Genomic DNA, 18,343 nt, shown 5'->3' on the forward strand with positions numbered 1-18,343 from the left:
GACTTTTACAGCCCTTGGAGCTAATCTTTTGGCATCATTATTATTATTATTATTATTATAAACTTTCGTTAAAATTGAGACTTTGCTGCTAATAACCAGCTAGTGCTGATACTAACGCCATTCACCATAGGCTATTATTTAGTAAAAGTAAAGAATTGCGTGTTTAAAATGCGAAACGGTGGCAAACCACATTTACACTTTCACTTACCGGGTACAGATTCTGTGTTTTTGTTCGTATTACTGGAAGCTGTCACACTCAAAGTGGTCCAAGTGAGCTTTCTTCTTTTCTTCGGTGGGGGTCGGTCATAGCCCAGATAAAGCTCCGGGTCGGGGTGTAGCTCTGTGGGCTTTTTATCGATAAAATGAAAGGAGCAAACATAAACTCTCTTTGGAGGGTGTTTGAGTCTTAAAGCTGCCAGCCACGCTAGTTTCCGATCCTCCTTCCGCGGCATAGAGTGCAGTGCGTAGGGCGGTGGGCACGGACAGGCCTTTCTAAGGTGTTGATGCTCAAGGCAAAATGTTTCTAATGCGTTTTTCAGTTTTCTTGAATTATTGTGGCAGCCGACGACAGCACACGTTGAACCCGAGCTCATCTTCGAACAGGTAAAGCCACTTATTACCGCACAAAGTAACTGATTTTGTTGTTAGCAACGACTGAACGCGGGGTCTCGCTTTGAGTAACCGGAAGTATAAAACCGGACAACGGAAGTAGTGGTCTGTCATGGCAGCCTACGTACGCTCTTACAGAAACCTGTGGATACATGTGGACAAAGAGTACCGTGTGTGTGTGTGTGTGTGTGTGTGTGTGTGTGTGTGTGTGTGTGTGTGTGTGTCAAGATGTGAGGCTGTGAAGACTCCCCAAAGCTGGTGCCAGGAGTGTAGCGGTCCATCTAAACAAAAGGCTCTTATACTTAACCAAATACAGAGTAGGTGTCCTCCTATACCATAAATCAGTAATTGGAGATATGTCTGTGAAGGTTCTCAGTCATCCAGGTCATCGTAGTCAAGGGAGCTTGCAAAGAAAAGCATCTGGACTTTTTAAGTTGCTTGAAGACGTTTCACCTCTCATCCGAGAAGCTTCTTCAGTTCTAAGGTCAAATGGTGGAGAGTCCCAGATTTAAACCCAGTGGGAGTATCCCCCCAAAGAGGGACAAAAGGACCCCCTGATGATCCTCTAATCACATGAGCCAAGGTGTGAAAATGGGTGTGGGTCCCAATCAGCCAGGGTTTGAGTGAGGTGAGCTCATTGTGAAACCTGGCCCCACCTTATCATGCGATTTCCTGAGGTCAGATGGCCCAGGGTGTGAGTGGGCGTTAAGGCGTCTGGGGAGAGAACTCAAAACTGGATTATAGATGGCAGACAGTTGGTGACGTAAACCACCGCCTCTGTTCAAAGATGGTCGCTCACAGTGGACATAGATGGCTTCTTTCACTCCTCTTTCAAACCATCTGTCCTCTCTGTCCAAAATGTGAACATTGGCATCCTCGAAAGAGTGACCTTTATCCTTTAGATGCAGATGGACTGCTGAGTCTTGTCCTGTGGAGGTGGCTCTTCTATGTTGTGCCATGCGCTTGTGAAGTGGCTGTTTGGTCTCTCCAATGTAGAGGTCTGGGCATTCCTCGCTACACTGTACAGCATACACCACATTGTTAAGTCTGTGTTTTGGAGTTTTGTCTTTCGGGTGAACCAGTTTTTGTCTGAGTGTGTTGCTGGGTCTGAAATGCACCGGGATGTCATGCTTGGAGAAAACTCTCCTGAGTTTTTCTGATACACTGGCTACATAGGGGATGACAATGTTGTTGCGTCTGTCTTTCTTATCCTCCCTCGCTGGTGTCTGATCTTCTTTTCTGTGCCTCTTTGCTGACTTTAAGAACGCCCATTTAGGATAACCGCATGTTTTGAGTGCTTCCTTTACATGTGTGTGTTCCTTCTTTTTTCCTTCAGGCTTAGAGGGAACATGTTCTGCCCGGTGGTGTAGGGTCCTGATTACTCCAAGTTTGTGTTCCAGAGGGTGATGGGAGTCAAAGAGGAGGTACTGGTCCGTGTGTGTGGGCTTCCGGTAAACTTCGATGTTGAGGTTGCCATTCTCTTCAATGTGCACAGCGCAGTCCAGGAAGGGCAAACAGTTATCCTTTGTGTCTTCCCTGGTGAACTTGATGTTTTTATCCACAGCGTTAATGTGCGCAGTGAAGGATTCCACTTCTAGTGTCTTGATTTTGACCCAGGTGTCGTCTACACCACCAGGGCTCCAACTCACACCAAACTGCTAAAACTGTACATGTCGTAAAAACTGCATCTTGGTTCAGTTGAAATGTAAATTTTAAGTCCGTGCACGCTGTCAGTGTAAGTTGTCGACTTTTTTCATGAAGACAAGCTGCATCTAGAAGCTTAAATGCTAACACAGCGTCAGGCAGCGTCATGTTGTACTTTTTCATCCGGTTATAGCGCTGTTCAAAGTCTATTATGTAGTCTGCCATGGACACATTGTGGTCCTTCGCAATGGAGTCAAAACACGAGTAGGCTTCATCCGCGCAATCTTTTTCTTCTCTCTGAAACACCGTGTCCAGTTTTGCAAGTAGTCTTTCCATACCGTCATCTTTGTTCAAATCTTCAGCGGGTATCTCCATGGCCATTTCTCTGGCACTCCCCTCGAGCCCCAGTGCCACCGCGAGTGCCTGCTTCTTTTTATCCAGCTCTGTAACGTGTCTCCAAATATTAACTTCATTCTTCCAGCACTCGTATGGCCTGGCTTCATCAAGCTTTGGTGGTACTTTATAATTGGTAACCATCCTCTGCTACCAATGTAAACTCAATGACACAACGTCATAGCCTCACCACAAGCTCTTTATTTCCTCACCATCTTTTCCCACACACAGAATAACAACAAAATGTTCCGGGCCACCGGACTCTCGCGATATAACAGAAAATAATGGGTTAACAGAAGAGGGGCCTGAAAACTGAAGGCTCTGCCTCCCATTCTACTTTTAAATACTCTAGGAACAACAAGTAGGCCTGCAGTGCGAGAGCAAAGTGCTCTAATGGGATGATATGGTACTACAAGGTCATTAAGATAAGATGGGGCCTGATTATTTAAGACCTTTTATGTGAGGAGCAGGATTTTGAATTCAATTCTGGATTTAACAGGGAGCCAATGCAGGGATGCCAATATAGGAGAAATATGCTCTCTTTCTAGTCCCTGTCAGTACTCTTGCTGCAGCATTTTGGATTAACTGAAGGCTTTTCAGGGAGTTTTTAGGACATCCTGATAATAATGAATTACAGTAGTCCAGCCTAGAAGTAATAAATGCATGAACCAGTTTTTCAGCGTCACTCTGCAACAGCATATTTCTAATTTTAGAGATGTTGCACAAATGGAAGAAAGCAGTCTTACATATTTGTTTAATATATGCATTGAAGGACATATCCTGGTCAAAAATTAGAGGCCATCCAGGTCTTTATGTCTTTAAGACATTCCTGCAGTATAATTAATTGGTGTGTGTGTTATGTGGCTTCATGGATAGATAGAGTTGGGTGTCATCTGCATAGCAGTGAAAATGTATGCTATGCCTTCTGATGATACCGCTTAAGGGAAGCATGTATAATGTAAACAGAATTGGTCCTAGCACTGAACCCTGTGGAACTCCATAATTGACCTTAGTGTGTGAAGAGGACTCTCCATTTACATGAACAAATTGGAGTCTATTAGATAGATATGATTCAAACCACTGCAGCACAGTTCCTGTAATACCTACAGCAGGTCTAGCAGGACAAGCACAGAGATGAGTCCACTGTCAGAGGCCATATGAAGATCATTTGTAACCTTCACTAAAGCCATTTCTGTGTTGTGATGAGCTCTGAAACCTGACTGAAACTCTTCAAATAAGCCATTCCTCTGCAGATGGTCTGTTAGCTGTTTGACAACTACTCTTTCAAGGATTTTTGATATGAAAGGAAGGTTGGAGATCGGCCTATAATTAGCTAAGACAGCTGGGTCTAGGGATGGCTTTTTAAGTAAGGGTTTAACTACTGCCAGTTTGAAGCCCCGTGGTACATAGCCAACTACTAGAGATAGGTTGTTCATATTTGAGATCATTAATAGTTAGGAATTCTTTGAGCAGTCTTGTAGGAAGGGAATACTTATTGAAAACTACAACAAATGACTGCATGCTGTTATCCAACCACAAAGCCACAACTGACTATTAACATCAGTGGGGCTAAAAAATTTAACCCTGGTAGTTTTGGGTTGTTTTTTTTTTGTTTTTTTGTTTTGCAAGTGTGCAACGTAAAATCATTAAGCATCCACAATAAAACTAGGATGTATGGAAAAGCTAAATTTAAAAATCCATACTCTGTTTAATAGGACTTGGTAAATATTTCTAAAAAATGTAAATTTCAGAGCTGCAAATAACTGATATATAGGAATTGATATGCAGTTATGCGTGCACAGTATAAAGTAAAGCTGTTAAAAATCATTGTGCTAAATGTCCAGTCCAGTTTCAAGTTCATGTACAGATAAACTGTGTAGCCATATTTTCCCGCACTGAAATTCTTTGGCTCGTGTTCCTCAGCTTTACATGAACATGTAGAAGTGTGCAGTTATATTAAAGAAGAAAATGTAATGGTGTGTGCAGAATGCCAGCAGTTCAAAAGCCTGATGGCTTGTGGGTAGAAATTGTCTCTGTGTCTGCTAGTGTGGGTCTGAATGCTCTGGAACCGCCTGCCGGTGGGCAGGAGTGTGAAAAGTCTGTGGTTGGGATCAGAGAGGATCCGCTGCTTTTTCCTCATGCAGTGCGGTTTATAGAAATCCTGCATTGCTTGCAGTTCATTCCTGGCGATGCACTGTGCTCATCTCACCACCCTCTTCAGAGCATTACAGCTGACATACCAGGTGGTGATGCAGCCAGTCAGAATACTTTCAATGGTGCATCTGTAGAAGTTTGTAAGTATTCTGGGGTTCATGTCAAATCTTCTCAGCCACTGCAGGAAGAAGAGTCGCTGTCTTGCCGCTTTTGTGATCACACCAACATGGTGTGACCAATTCAGATCCTTGCTGATGTTGATGCCTAGGAATCTGAAGCAGCTGACTCTCTCCACTGCTCCTTCGATGTGGATGGGGGTGTGGCCTCCTCTCTGCAGTCTCCTGTAATCAATGATGAGCTCCTTGGCAGCAGGTTGTTGTTGTTGTTTCACCATGATGTCAGGGCTCTCACCTCTGCCCTGTATGTCGTCTCATCTCCATCAGAAATGCAGCCGATGATGGTGGTGTCATCTGCAAATTTGATGTTGGTGTTGGTGTTGGAGCTGTGTGTTGTTGTACAGTCGTGGGTGAACAGGGTGTACAACAGGGGGCTGAGCACAGATCCCTGGGGGGCACCTGTGCTGAGTGTGAGTGTGGATGAGGTGATGCTGCCGATCCTAACCACCTGAGGTCTGTCTGTCAGGAAGTCCAGGATCCAGCTGCACAGGGAGGAGCTGATGTTCAGGTCACAAAGTTTTATGACAAGTCTGGATGGTATGATGGTGTTGAAGGCGGAGCTATAGTCTATGAACAGCATCCGCACATATGTGTTTTTCTGGTCCAGGTGGGAGAGGGCAGTGTGAGGAATCGTCTGTAGATCTATTGGGCCTGTAGGTAAACTGGAGCAGATCAAGTGAAGCAGGGAGTAAAGATGCGATGTGAGCGTTAACTATGCGCTCAAAGCACTTCATAGCAATGGGGGTGAGTGCTACAAGGCGATAGTAATTTAGGCAGCTCACATTAGTTTTTTCGGGACAGGGATGAAGGTGGTCCTCTTAAAACATTTTGGGACAGCAGACTGGAGCAGGGAAAGGTTACAAATGTCTGTAAAGACATCTGCCAGCTCGTGGGCACATGCTTTGAAAACACGACCTGGAACGTTGTCTGGTCCAGGAGCTTTTCGAGTATTTGCTTTCCTGAAATATTTACATACGATTGCCTGAGATATCTGATTAGGGCAGCTGTCCTCTTCCAGCAAAAGCTCCTGAGATAGATGTTTATCAAAGCGTGCATAGGTGTTAAGCTCATCCGGTAGAGAAGCAATTACCTCCCTCACTCTGCCGCTGTTTCCCTTGTAGTCTGTGATGCTCTTCAATCCACTCCACATGTTCCTGGTGTTGGTGTTGCTGTAGCAGAGTTCCACCTTTTCTTTGTTCTGTCCCTTGGCTGTTTTTATTGCTTTCCTGAGTGCATACCGGATGTTTTTTATTCACCTGGGTCTCCGGATTTGAAGGCTGCAGTCGGCGCTCTGAGTGCTGCGCGGACCTCTCCGTTACCCCAAACCAGAAGCCGTGGGTTAAGTTTGTACATTAGCCCGTGGTACAACGTCATTGGTACATTTGTGAATAAAGTTTATTACGTACTCAGCATAATTGTTGATGTTGTTGTCAACAGCAGTCCTGAAGACTTCTCAATCTGTGATGCTGAAGCAGTGACACAGGGTGCTGTCTGATTGGTCGGTCCAGCGTTGAACCGAACGCGTCATGGGCTGCTCGCTTTTCAGCTTCTGCCTATAGGCTGGCAGCAGCAGAACCGAGGAGTGATCTGATTTGCCGAAGGCCGGTCGGGGGCGGGCTTTGTAGGCATGTGCATACGGAGTGTAAACATGGTCTAAGATGTTCTCACCACGTGTTGGAAAGTGTACGTGCTGATAAAACTTCGGCAAAACTTTCATCATGCTTGGCTGCAATTAAAGATCAATTGGTTTTGCTACCTGAAACTAATATTTTTATTTTCTTTCAGGCTACACGAAGATCGGCTATGCACTTTACTTTTATACCTACAGCTCCTGGACAGGCAGAGCAATTTACATGCAAGACTTGTATGTAATGCCTGAGTTCAGAGGTACAGTACAGCATCTGAGAAGATGTCACATCATGGCTGTGTATATGAATTTGCAGGAAATCTCAAGTAATGCATATGATCTGTCTTTCAGGGAAGGGCGTTGGTAAAGCACTAATGAGCAAGGTGGCACAGGTGAGTGCAATGTGAATACTGTATGTTCAGTACTTCCAAGCATAAAGTACTAAACAATGTCTCAGAGGTTGCATACAGAAGAAGCTTCCATGCAGCATCTCATCTCAGCAGTCATTCCTGTCTTCCCTCTTGGTTTTGCTCTCCTGTAGCTGGCTCTGGCTGCTGGTTGCCACCAGCTCAACTTCACCGTTGTAGACTGGAACAAACCATCGATGGACTTTTACCTCAGCCAGGGCTGTTTCGATGTCACTGCTACCATGGGCTACCACTGCATGCGCTGCGAGGGGGAGGCGCTAGAGTACCTGGCTCAACCTTAACCCAACCCTCGTGACCTTGTGACCTTTGCAGCCATGAGGTCAGCCCACAGATTGCAGGAATGGAGCACCACTCAGTGGCTCTTTCCAAAACTTGACAAGCTGATTTTTATTGACTGTTTGCTAATCCCTGCCTTCCTTAACGACAACATTCAAACTTAAAAGCCATTTAGTAATGTGTTGCATATTTAATGCAGTATGTTCCAGTAGGATCTTCCTATTCAGTACTCATTAGTTTTTTATCAGTAATGAAGGTCACACATATAAAAATAGCATAAAATTGATTTAATTGCAGTAACATTTTGTCACTTAGACAGTGGATGTTCCAGTCCTGTGAAGGTTTTTTTTTCTTTAGTTACCAATATCATTCATATTTCAGATGTCTTCCACTTTTACAGTTTGTAATAGGTGGAAAATAATGACGTACAAACATTCTATAATTCAACACAAAAATCTATACTTTGTACTCCATATATTAAGCTCCATATAAAAAGCAAATAATGTGACATGGGTTGTGGGACTGGATAAGTGATTGCTGGAATGGAGGCTGTGGCTCGTGGAACCAATTGTAATTATGTGAAATGGTTGCTGGTGGAGAATGGACAGGCTGGTGAGCATGCAAGTCCCTCCTCCTACAGGTCTCAGAGTTTCTGAGTTTGGGGCAGACGCAACTGGCTGGATGTATTCACTAGTCTGAGGAACAGGCAGTTCCACAGAAACAAGTTAACCACAGGAACACGAAACTGGTTACTGAAAGGAGCAAAGAGATTCTGTGTTGGCTGAGGAGAAAGTGTATGAGTGACAGAAAATAAAGTTGGCTCAGTCTTCACTACTTTGGAAAAGAACTGAGGCAGCCTTGAATCTTTAAATACCCTAGATTCGATGAGTTGATTGTGTTTTTTTTTTTTTTTGCCTGTCCCGTTTGGCTCTTTTGCCATCAGAATTATTATCTAAAGGCGAAGAAAGATGCCCAACGAATTTACTTTACCAAATGGACCATCCCAGCCTTGCCGTAATGGTCTATTTGATTCACCTTTTATTGTTTATTTTATTTTATTTTATTTTATTTTATTTTATTTTTACTTGTTAAATACGGGACAGACTTGACTGGGGAAAAGAAAGGGGAGAAAGAAAGAGGGAAAGAAAAACAGCGGGGAAGAGGGACGGGGATAAAGGGCAAAAAACAACAAAATAAGCAGACAAAAAATACATATATCAATCATCTGGATCACCTGTTGAGAAAGAAAAAAGAGAAAACAAGCAGAAGAAAGAAAAAAAGAGCAACATAATAAACAACATCACGATGATCTATGGGAATGTAACAGTAAATACTAAATATTAAACATTAATGTGCAGCACATAAGATCAACAGAACACAGTGTGCTTTGAGGTAGGAGCCAAAAAGGGTGTAGTTAGTGTGTGTGAGTCCCCGTGTGTACACCTGTGAGCATGAGCGCGCTTGTATTTAAAAGGTTCCTTCATGTAATGATCTGCTAGAGGGTGTGGGGAGCCACAGCCCAGTCCTCCAGGGCATGCAGCAGGTATGGAGGAGATCAAGACTCCAGACATCCAGAGGCCCCCAGAACACAAGAGACCAAGGAAGACCAACAGAGGGGCAGCCGCGCCACTGTCCCAGAAAGAGCTGAGGAGAGCCCCAGATGAGGGGTCACTCAGTAGCCGCAGAGCAGAAGCCGGGGAGGTTGCAGTGACGCGCCCGTGAGCTCCGCCGGCAGCCAGCTGTGCCAGAGTGACAGAGCCCCAGGTCGAGAGGCCGAGGGCACCCCACCTCCGAAGTGGCCCGAGCGAGCCCCAGGCTCCAGGCCCCGACAAGCAGCCACCAAGGAGTGAGCCGGTGGGTACCTGGACCCACCGGCTCAAAGAATCACCAATGTACCGATGTCTTCGGGCGTCTGCCACTGGCGGGGGAAGTGGTGGGGGGAGATAGGCCTCCATACCTTGGAGGGCCTGAGATGTCCCTAGAGAGGTGGCGTCTGATACCCGACCTGACATATAGACACAGACTCCCCTGCACCCTGGTGACACACCTTTACCCCAAGGCCCTGCATGTGTGGGTAATTGTGGTGGAGCGGGAAGAGGGAGGCAGCTGGAGATGGGGAGGGAAGGAAGGGAGGGGCAAGTGACCCCTCCCTGGGGCCAGCTCCCACGCTGACCCCAGTAGGCCCCCCTATACTCTGCAACCCGCCAGGGAAAGGGGGGCCCAGGCCCATCTGGACCGGGACCTAGTGCAGCAGCGCCGCCCGGCCCCACAGAGCCCGGGACAGCCCACCCGACCCCACCACAGAGAAAACTGCACCCACCCCGTCATCCACTCATCTTCCAGACTACACAAGACAATAGACACCCAGGCTGAGATCTTCCTCCACCTCTCCTATATCTCCCCCTCCGGCAGAGTGAGTTCCTGAAGAGAGGAGACCTCCTGCAAGATGTAACAGCCTCCCCCACCAGTTGAAGAGCCCCCCAGGTGGCTCGATGAGCTGACGGAACCCTGCGCCAGGGCTGGGCCCCCCATACACCCACCCAGGCTTCAGTTTATCTCAGCCATCCTGAGATAAACTGAAGCCTGTTGGCTAAGAAGTAGTGCTGAAAGTTAGGTAGTTCTAATCCTCCTTTATCCTTGGTCTTTTGTAGTGTTTTTAAGCTTATACGTGGGGGTTTATCTTTCCAAAGGAATTTGGACATATATGAATCTAGAGATCTGAACCAATCTTGTGACGGTTTAGTTGGGATCATTGAGAATAAATAATTTATTTTTGGTAAGACCATCATTTTTATAGTGGCAACCCTTCCCATGAGTGATATGGGTAGACATTTCCATCTAGCCAGATCGCCTTCTACCTTCTTTAAAAGTGGGATATGGTTTAATTTAGTTAGATTGGGAGAAACATTGATACCTAAATATTTTATATTTCCTGATTGCAGTGGTGTAGAAGTAGAATTATAGAAGGAGCAATTAATCGATGAGTTGATTGTGGTGTGGAAGAACCAAACCAGAGACGCCACCCGTGGGCGGGTAAAAACATCCAGCATGATGGTGAAATTTTTTTAAAGGTTTTTTTTTTTTTTTTAATTTAACACTAATGAATTATGTTGGACAGTGTTAGGTTACAACAAGAGTAGCAGACTTCAGTCAAAACTTGAGCTGATGATTCTAATTACAGTATTCACTGAAATCGATATTTATGCTGTGTAGAGGTTGGAAATTAAGCAAGATAGTTCATGTAACACCTTCTTGTTTCAGTTGGCTAAATTCACAAAGACCAGCAGCACAGCTTGATTGATCACAACCTGTACTCAAAAGTCTACTGGACCTCAGAATAGAAATTGTAATTTATTTTTTATGTGTTTTTTAAAGAGGCACCACTGCAGCTGACTACAATGGACGTTTTTTGTTTTTTTTTTATTATGACAAGTGGACATTCATTCCTTGCACAAATATAGCTGGTAGATGACCTACTTTTACCTTTATACTTTGAGCAAACTTTAGAGGCTGTACTTATTTCACTTTTACTTGGATGAATATGTTGAATCAGTACTTCAGCTATTAATCGCTTTTTTAAAAATCACTTCTACCTTGAGTGAAGAATGTGTGTAGTTTTGCCACCTCTGGTGACTATTGAATAATGACACATATTGACACCCAACAACAATTTCACAATAAACTTCTCCCTGCCATCCCATCCTTTGAAAAGTGAGGGTTTGTTGGAGGATAGTGCTTTCTTTTTTTCTTTTTCTTTTCCTTTTTTTTGTTAGCACTTTAAAAATGTTTAAACCATATTGAGTAATATATCATATAAAAGGGCATAGAGTGAGCTATACAGTTCACTTTTGTTTTTCAAAATGATGCACTACGATGTCACAATGGCTCCATAAATTTATGCTACATCAAACATTACATAAATCTATCTTAAGATCCCAAGTTTTTGTGCAGTGTGTCATTAAAAAAATCTGAGGAAATTGGACAAGTGGAGGAGAAAAGAAGTGGCAGATTGAAAAAAATTGTCTTCCGCAGATGAACATCTGAAAGTCATGTCCTTAAGAGAAAGAACAAGAACTGAATGTGATGAACGCAAATTGTTGTCATTATGTATGAAAGAAGAGGTTCAACAGTGAGTGTCCATGGACATTTGTAAAACATGGTGGAGGTTGAATAAAAGGATTTTGATTCATTAAATCCTGAATTGATTTTTAAATATAAATGTTTTGCCAGAATTTCAGGTTAAAGTTTTCATTTCAACAACAACCAAACAGCTAAAAAGGCAAATGAGAGCAGACCCAACACATCAGAATCTGTGAGATGTCGGCTTTCTCACCTGACGCCACGTATGTGGACGCACCTTCAAGGGTGAAAGCGCACATCTAAGAGATTCTGATGCTGCAGGTTTTGTCATTCTCCAACCAAAATTCACTGAACCAGCAGCAAAAGAAGATCAAAACTATGTGTCACACCTGATAAATATCGTCATTAATTCCCTCTTATTTTTGCTGTTTTGTGCAGGAAATCACACTTCCTGCACATCTCTCTCTCTCTCTCTCTCTCTCTCTCTCAGTATACGTCAAGAACAGTTTGCCATCTCAAATCTGTTTTCTGCATGATTTTCTTGCTTATTATGCACTAGTCTACCATTGTGTACAACACTGTCAGCCATTGTTTTGTTTTGTTTTTGTTTGTTTTTTTGGGGGGGGGGGTTGGGTTTTTTTTTAACGACTTCCGACAAGAAAGCCTTATTTCTGCTGTTGAATACCAAAGACATTTACACTGTTTTAAAATTATCCCAAATTGTAAAATGCTTAGCTGTGTCTCCAATAAAAACCTCTGTAACTTTGCTCTGCTTCACTTCAGAAGCATCGGGTAATGTTCATATGTTAATTCATGGTTTTCTTCAGTTTTTGTTCTATTGCAGAATATTTTTAAGGTGGTTTTCTGTTATAAAAAGCCATGCCAGGAAAATCTCCTTCATGTTTTTCTGTGTTTTATCCTCAGTTACTTTGACACGAAGGCATCTGCTGTGATGTTTACACTTCTGATAAAGTCTCACAAGTCTCAGTACTGATAAATGATCAGAATTATAATATTTTTGACTGTCTGAGGCAAAATTTTCCCCAATCAAATCAAATCTGGGATCGAATCGAATCGGGACCTTGTGAATCAGAATCGAATTGATTATAGAAATCGGTGACGATACCCAGCCCTTTTATTAAAAGAGTGTGTGATCATCTTGACAGAGAATGAAACAAAGGACAGCCAACATCCAACAAACTTTTGAATGTCCTTGAAGATCTTTCTTCCAAAAGTTGTAACAGATGATCACCACAGATCATCTTAAAGGATCTGAATTTATGAAAAACAGAAACCTACAAACAGAATATTGCATGGGGCCTCATAACACCTTTTCTTTTTCAGCCATTTTGCTGTAGATTTGGTTGTTTGCTTGTCATTGTCCTGTTGCATAGTGATGTGCGGATCGATCCTGAAATATCGATTCCTCCGATACCAATCATTTATGTTCTAGAATCGATTCTCACATTAAAATATCGATATTTTATTAATTTAGGGTAAATTTGTAGTTTATCATTAACAGGAGCACAGTGGAAAGAAACTATAACATTCGGATTGTCTACATTCGAAGGAACTACTTCCTCTTCCGGGTTTCATAGTCATGTGTGAAATACGGCTGTATAAATGTGTCGTTTATGTTACCTCCACAAACAGCTGAGGCATGGTTTGCGATATGTGGCAAAAAAGTGAGGTGTTGTGGCAACACCACTGACCTTGTCAAACACCTCAGAGTAAATCATATCACAGAATATGATGAGCGTATGTTGAGGCGAACTGAAGAGGAGAAGTGGACAGGTGCTGCTAGGGCGAGACAGACGTCTCTCACTGAGTTTTTTAGTGCTGCAGGCAGGCAAGGTGTTCAAATAGCGCAAAACTTCAGTTTTTTATTTCTATATGATGAACTCTGCATTATGAAGTGATAAGAACAAGTAATCTGATGTCCTGTAATCATTATGACGCTATAATTTGAGATACAATAAATTAAATACATTTTTGCATAGGGTATCGGTATCGTATCAGTATCGTCGATACCACCCTGAATTTTACTTGGTATCGGATCGGAAAGGAAATCAGTGGTATCGCACATCACTACTGTTGCATGACCCAATTTTCATCCAAGCTGTTAGAGAGATGACCTTTATTAGCAATGAGTACATAAAAAAACTCGAAGTAAATCTTCTGAAAAACGTTATTCAGAGCTTTGAATATCACAAAAGCCTATGAAATATTTGCTTTCTTTTCTAACTTGTGTTTTCATTGATTTACTTTGATCTTTTTGATGATGTCGTTACTGAGGCTGAATTTTTCTATTTTAGATATGTAGCTATTCACAAGATCTAATTTGAGCTTCAAAAATATGTCTAAAAATTTAAAATAATAAATTTCTAGAATTTGTGGCATGATTACACAATTTTAATTAAAAAAATATTAAAACTAAATTGCAGAATTAAAATTCATGTTTTCAATATGTATTCATTTATTGCAAATTGTTCTTGAGCCGTGTCTGCATTACTTCCACAGCCCAACATTTGGCCCACAACTTGGAACTTATGAACAGACAGTTGATTTAAATGTGTCAAAATGCAAAAAAAAAAAAAAAGTATCTAATGCACAGAGAGAACCTGCTGGTAAGGACATGTTGTGAAAGGCCTAGTAAACCAAAAGTGAATGAAAAATACAAACCACAGGAGGAGTAATTGTTCTGAAAGTGTTATTACATAAGTCTGTGGGAAATGAATTTTTATTTAAAAAGTTGAAAAGCTGTACTGGACAGTTTATTTTCAAAAAATTTTCATTACATTACTATTGTCATGCAATCCCTAAAATGGTTTCAGATGTACAAAAAAATAAAATAGAAATGTAGAAAGTTGTGTGTATATTTCTTTTTTGCTGTAATGCACGGTGCACTGTTAGCCTGGATTTTGTATTGACTTTTTTTGATTAAAATATAATCAAATTATTTAAGTTTGATGCCATTACTATAAAATTCTAAGTAAATTCCACTCATTTGTCGGAAAAGTCCACAAGTGTGGATAATTTTAAGTTAAATGGTCTAAACTCCATGCCATTTAGTTGTGAAGGAACACCATTTTACTTTGCATCTGCAATCTCACACTGGTATGCCACCACGGTCAAGTGAGCCGTCATTTGTCAAGCCAGCCTCCTCACAATCCAAAAATTAAATAAAAATCATCACTGATAGTTGATGTCAAACTTTCAACACATTCTTCCTCTGGGCCACCTACTGTACCTCTGGGCTAGGTTTCTTCTCCATTGGCTGCAATATTCCACAAAAAATAAATGACAGTTATGCTCAAGTTCAATATAGTCAATACAAAACAATCACATCATATTCAAAAATTCATTAACAATATAAATATGGCGTTATTTTTGTGCCACTATTCTGAGCGCATGTAAAAAAATTTTGAGTGCATGTAAAAAACAAATTGCATTTTGAGTGAAGAAAAGCGAAGAAAAATTAAATTTGAGTGAACAAAATTCATTCCTGCGTGCAAAAAATGTATTTCAGTGTTTGCTATTATCCATACACACACACACACGCAATACCATCCCCTCTCGCTCAGTTTTTGCATAAATAAATACTAAAGGAAACTATCAATCATTCTAATATAGTGGGTTTTCATGGTGTGTCATCAAACCGGAAGTCGCCATATTGGAGATACTGGAGGTAAACAAAGCACACGCACTCAAACAGATTCCAAACGTTGAACGAAAGGAAATGGTGAATTATTGCTGTGTTTTTGGCTGTACCAATCGGTCAGACCGTGAAAAACATTTGCAGTTTTATAGACTGCCAAAAGTTATTACAAATCAGGGAGAACAATACCGAAAGTTATCAGAGGAAAGGAGGCGGTTGTGGTTAGCAAAGCTAAACCAGGATCTACATGGCAAAAATCTGGACAACATCCGAATTTGTTTGGCTCATTTCTTGTCAGGTAAGTGAATTGTTGATAGCAGCGGCTCTTAACTAATTTTCTAGTGTGATGATAATATAATTTATATCAAGCTATTGACTTGTATTACAGGTAAAAGGTCTGACCTTTATCAAAAGAATCACCCAGATTGGTTGCCATCTGTTGGAATGACAGGTCAGCAAAGGTCACCTGAAGAAACAGGGACATCACGCTACAAACTTCATTTGAATAGAACCCAGCAGAGACTGAAGGATGAAGCTGCTGCTGCTCCTGCTGCTGCTGGGACCAATGATAACCCTTTGACAAGTGATTACATCAGCAGTAATTTGTGCAACATAGGGACTCAAACTGATATGACTGGTGATTTCATTGAGGCTATGACACTCTTAAAAGTCTTAGAACTGAAAACATTCATTTGCCCTGTGATATGGCACATTTATCTACTCCCTATGACCAAAGTACATTTGTTAATAAGGATGGAAAGGTTTTATTTTTCACTGGCCTGCCTACATACTAGATACTGTTGGTTCTCTTCACATTCCTTAGTCCCCACCTCCCTGTGAAGAAGTCACTTGATAAATTTAAGCAGTTGATGCTGACACTGATGCGCCTTAGGCTTAATGTTTCCACAACCTTCCTGTCATATGCATTTAACATATCAATAGCCACTGCTTCTAGGATAGTCACTGATGTCATTGATGTCATCTTTATTCATATGAAGCCACTTATCATATGGCCAGAAAGAGAGCATTTGCAAAAAACCATGCCAATGGAATTCGGGAAACATTCTGGGGAAAAATGTGCTGTTATTATTGACTGTTTTAAAGTTTTTATAGAACGTCCGTCTAACCTTATAGCCAGAGCAGAAATGTAGTCTTCTAACAAGCACCATAACACAGTTGAATTCTTGATTGTTATTACACCACAGGGCACTGTGTCTTACATTTCCAATGCATATGGAGGTAGAGTGCAGGTGACTATTACTGTGCATAATTATTAGGCAACTTAACAAAAAACAAATATATACCCATTTCAATTATTTATTTTTACCAGTGAAACCAATATAACATCTCCACATTCACAAATATACATTTCTGACATTCAAAAACAAATCAGCAACCAATATAGCCACCTTTCTTTGCAAGGACACTCAAAAGCCTGCCATCCATGGATTCTGTCAGTGTTTTGATCTGTTCACCATCAACATTGCGTGCAGCAACAACCACAGCCTCCCAGACACTGTTCAGAGAGGTGTACTGTTTTCCCTCCTTGTAAATCTCACATTTGATGATGGACCACAGGTTCTCAATGGGGTTCAGATCAGGTGAACAAGGTGGCCATGTCATTAGTTTTTCTTCTTTTATACCCTTTCTTGCCAGCCACGCTGTGGAGTACTTGGACGCGTGTGATGGAGCATTGTCCTGCATGAAAATCATGTTTTTCTTGAAGGATGCAGCCTTCTTCCTGTACCACTGCTTGAAGAAGGTGTCTTCCAGAAACTGGCAGTAGGACTGGGAGTTGAGCTGGACTCCATCCTCAACCCGAAAAGGCCCCACAAGCTCATCTTTGATGATACCAGCCCAAACCAGTACTCCACCTCCACCTTGCTGGCGTCTGAGTCGGACTGGAGCTCTCTGCCCTTTACCAATCCAGCCACGGGCCCATCCATCTGGCCCATCAAGACTCACTCTCATTTCATCAGTCCATAAAACCTTAGAAAAACCAGTCTTGAGATATTTCTTGGCCCAGTCTTGACGTTTCAGCTTGTGTGTCTTGTTCAGTGGTGGTCGTCTTTCAGCCTTTCTTACCTTGGCCATGTCTCTGAGTATTGCACACCTTGTGCTTTTGGGCACTCCAGTGATGTTGCAGCTCTGAAATATGGCCAAACTGGTGGCAAGTGGCATCTTGGCAGCTGCACGCTTGACTTTTCTCAGTTCATGGGCAGTTATTTTGCGCCTTGGTTTTTCCACACGCTTCTTGCGACCCTGTTGACTATTTTGAATGAAACGCTTGATTGTTTGATGATCACGCTTCAGAAGCTTTGCAATTTTGAGACTGCTGCATCCCTCTGCAAGATATCTCACTATTTTTGACTTTTCTGAGCCTGTCAAGTCCTTCTTTTGACCCATTTTGCCAAAGGAAAGGACGTTGCCTAATAATTATGCACACCTGATATAGGGTGTTGATGTCATTAGACCACACCCCTTCTCATTACAGAGATGCACATCACCTACTATGCTTAATTGGTAGTAGGCTTTCGAGCCTATACAGCTTGGAGTAAGACAACATGCATGAAGAGGATGATGTGGACAAAATACTCATTTGCCTAATAATTCTGCACTCCCTGTACAGGCTAATTATACGAGGCTTTCCTTTACCTGCATAATAGTTTCTTAGAATCCCCAGCGCCTTCCGTCCATCATCCGCTGCTTCTCGCATAACAAGAGACAAACTTTTGTCATCCAGAAACTGGATCAGCTCCGCGTAGGCCTCTGCATTCTTTGCTCTGTCTTCTTCTCCCTCCGCGTCGGTAGGCTGCTTCAAAATAATGTCTCTTAAACCTTGCAAACGAAGGTGGCCCAAAAATTTCGTCTCCCATAGTTCGTAATTCTTTTCGTCTCCATCAAAAACTAGCCGAGCCCAACGGCTATTTGACTCAGCGGCTCGTCGGCTCATGGCGCTTTTGTACAAACTGTATCCCAAGAAAACTGGATATTTTTCCCAGGTCTTTCATGTTAAATTTTGACCTCATTGTTTCTTTGAATGTGTTTAACAAGTTAGTATTGCTAGCCGCAATGATCAAGTCATCTACCCAGATGATACCCAGTAGTGTTTCATGTTCAATGACCTTCCTGTATACACAGTGATCAGAAAGGTTTCTTTCAAAGTAATTTTGTTCAAGGTAGTCATTCAAGAGTTTGTACCAGTTTCTACCTGATTGTTTTAACCCGTAAAGGGATTTCTTTAATTTGTACACCAAATTTTTTCCTGACTGTTTGCTCAGAACCTTCTGGTTGGTCC

General features: G+C 42.1%; 1 protein-coding gene across 2 annotated transcripts in view; it reads left to right on the plus strand.

The window, feature by feature from the left end:
- The window catches only part of LOC308392339 (thialysine N-epsilon-acetyltransferase-like), a 32,405-nt gene that overhangs the window by 12,707 nt on the left and 1,355 nt on the right, over positions 1-18,343 (plus strand). The window contains exons 4-6 of one of the 2 annotated variants that reach the window (XM_080875315.1): positions 6,762-6,863; positions 6,955-6,995; positions 7,145-7,350. In XM_080875315.1, the coding sequence (XP_080731441.1) occupies positions 6,762-6,863; positions 6,955-6,995; positions 7,145-7,312 (311 nt within the window). In that variant the 3' untranslated portion in view covers positions 7,313-7,350. Of the gene's footprint in view, positions 1-6,761; positions 6,864-6,954; positions 6,996-7,144; positions 10,745-18,343 lie in introns of those variants that run through there. The other variant, XM_080875314.1, reaches the window with a different exon arrangement.

Source organism: Rhamphochromis sp. 'chilingali' (assembly GCF_963969265.1).
Source record: "Rhamphochromis sp. 'chilingali' genome assembly, chromosome: 1".
NCBI classification, from domain to species: domain Eukaryota; kingdom Metazoa; phylum Chordata; class Actinopteri; order Cichliformes; family Cichlidae; genus Rhamphochromis; species Rhamphochromis sp. 'chilingali'.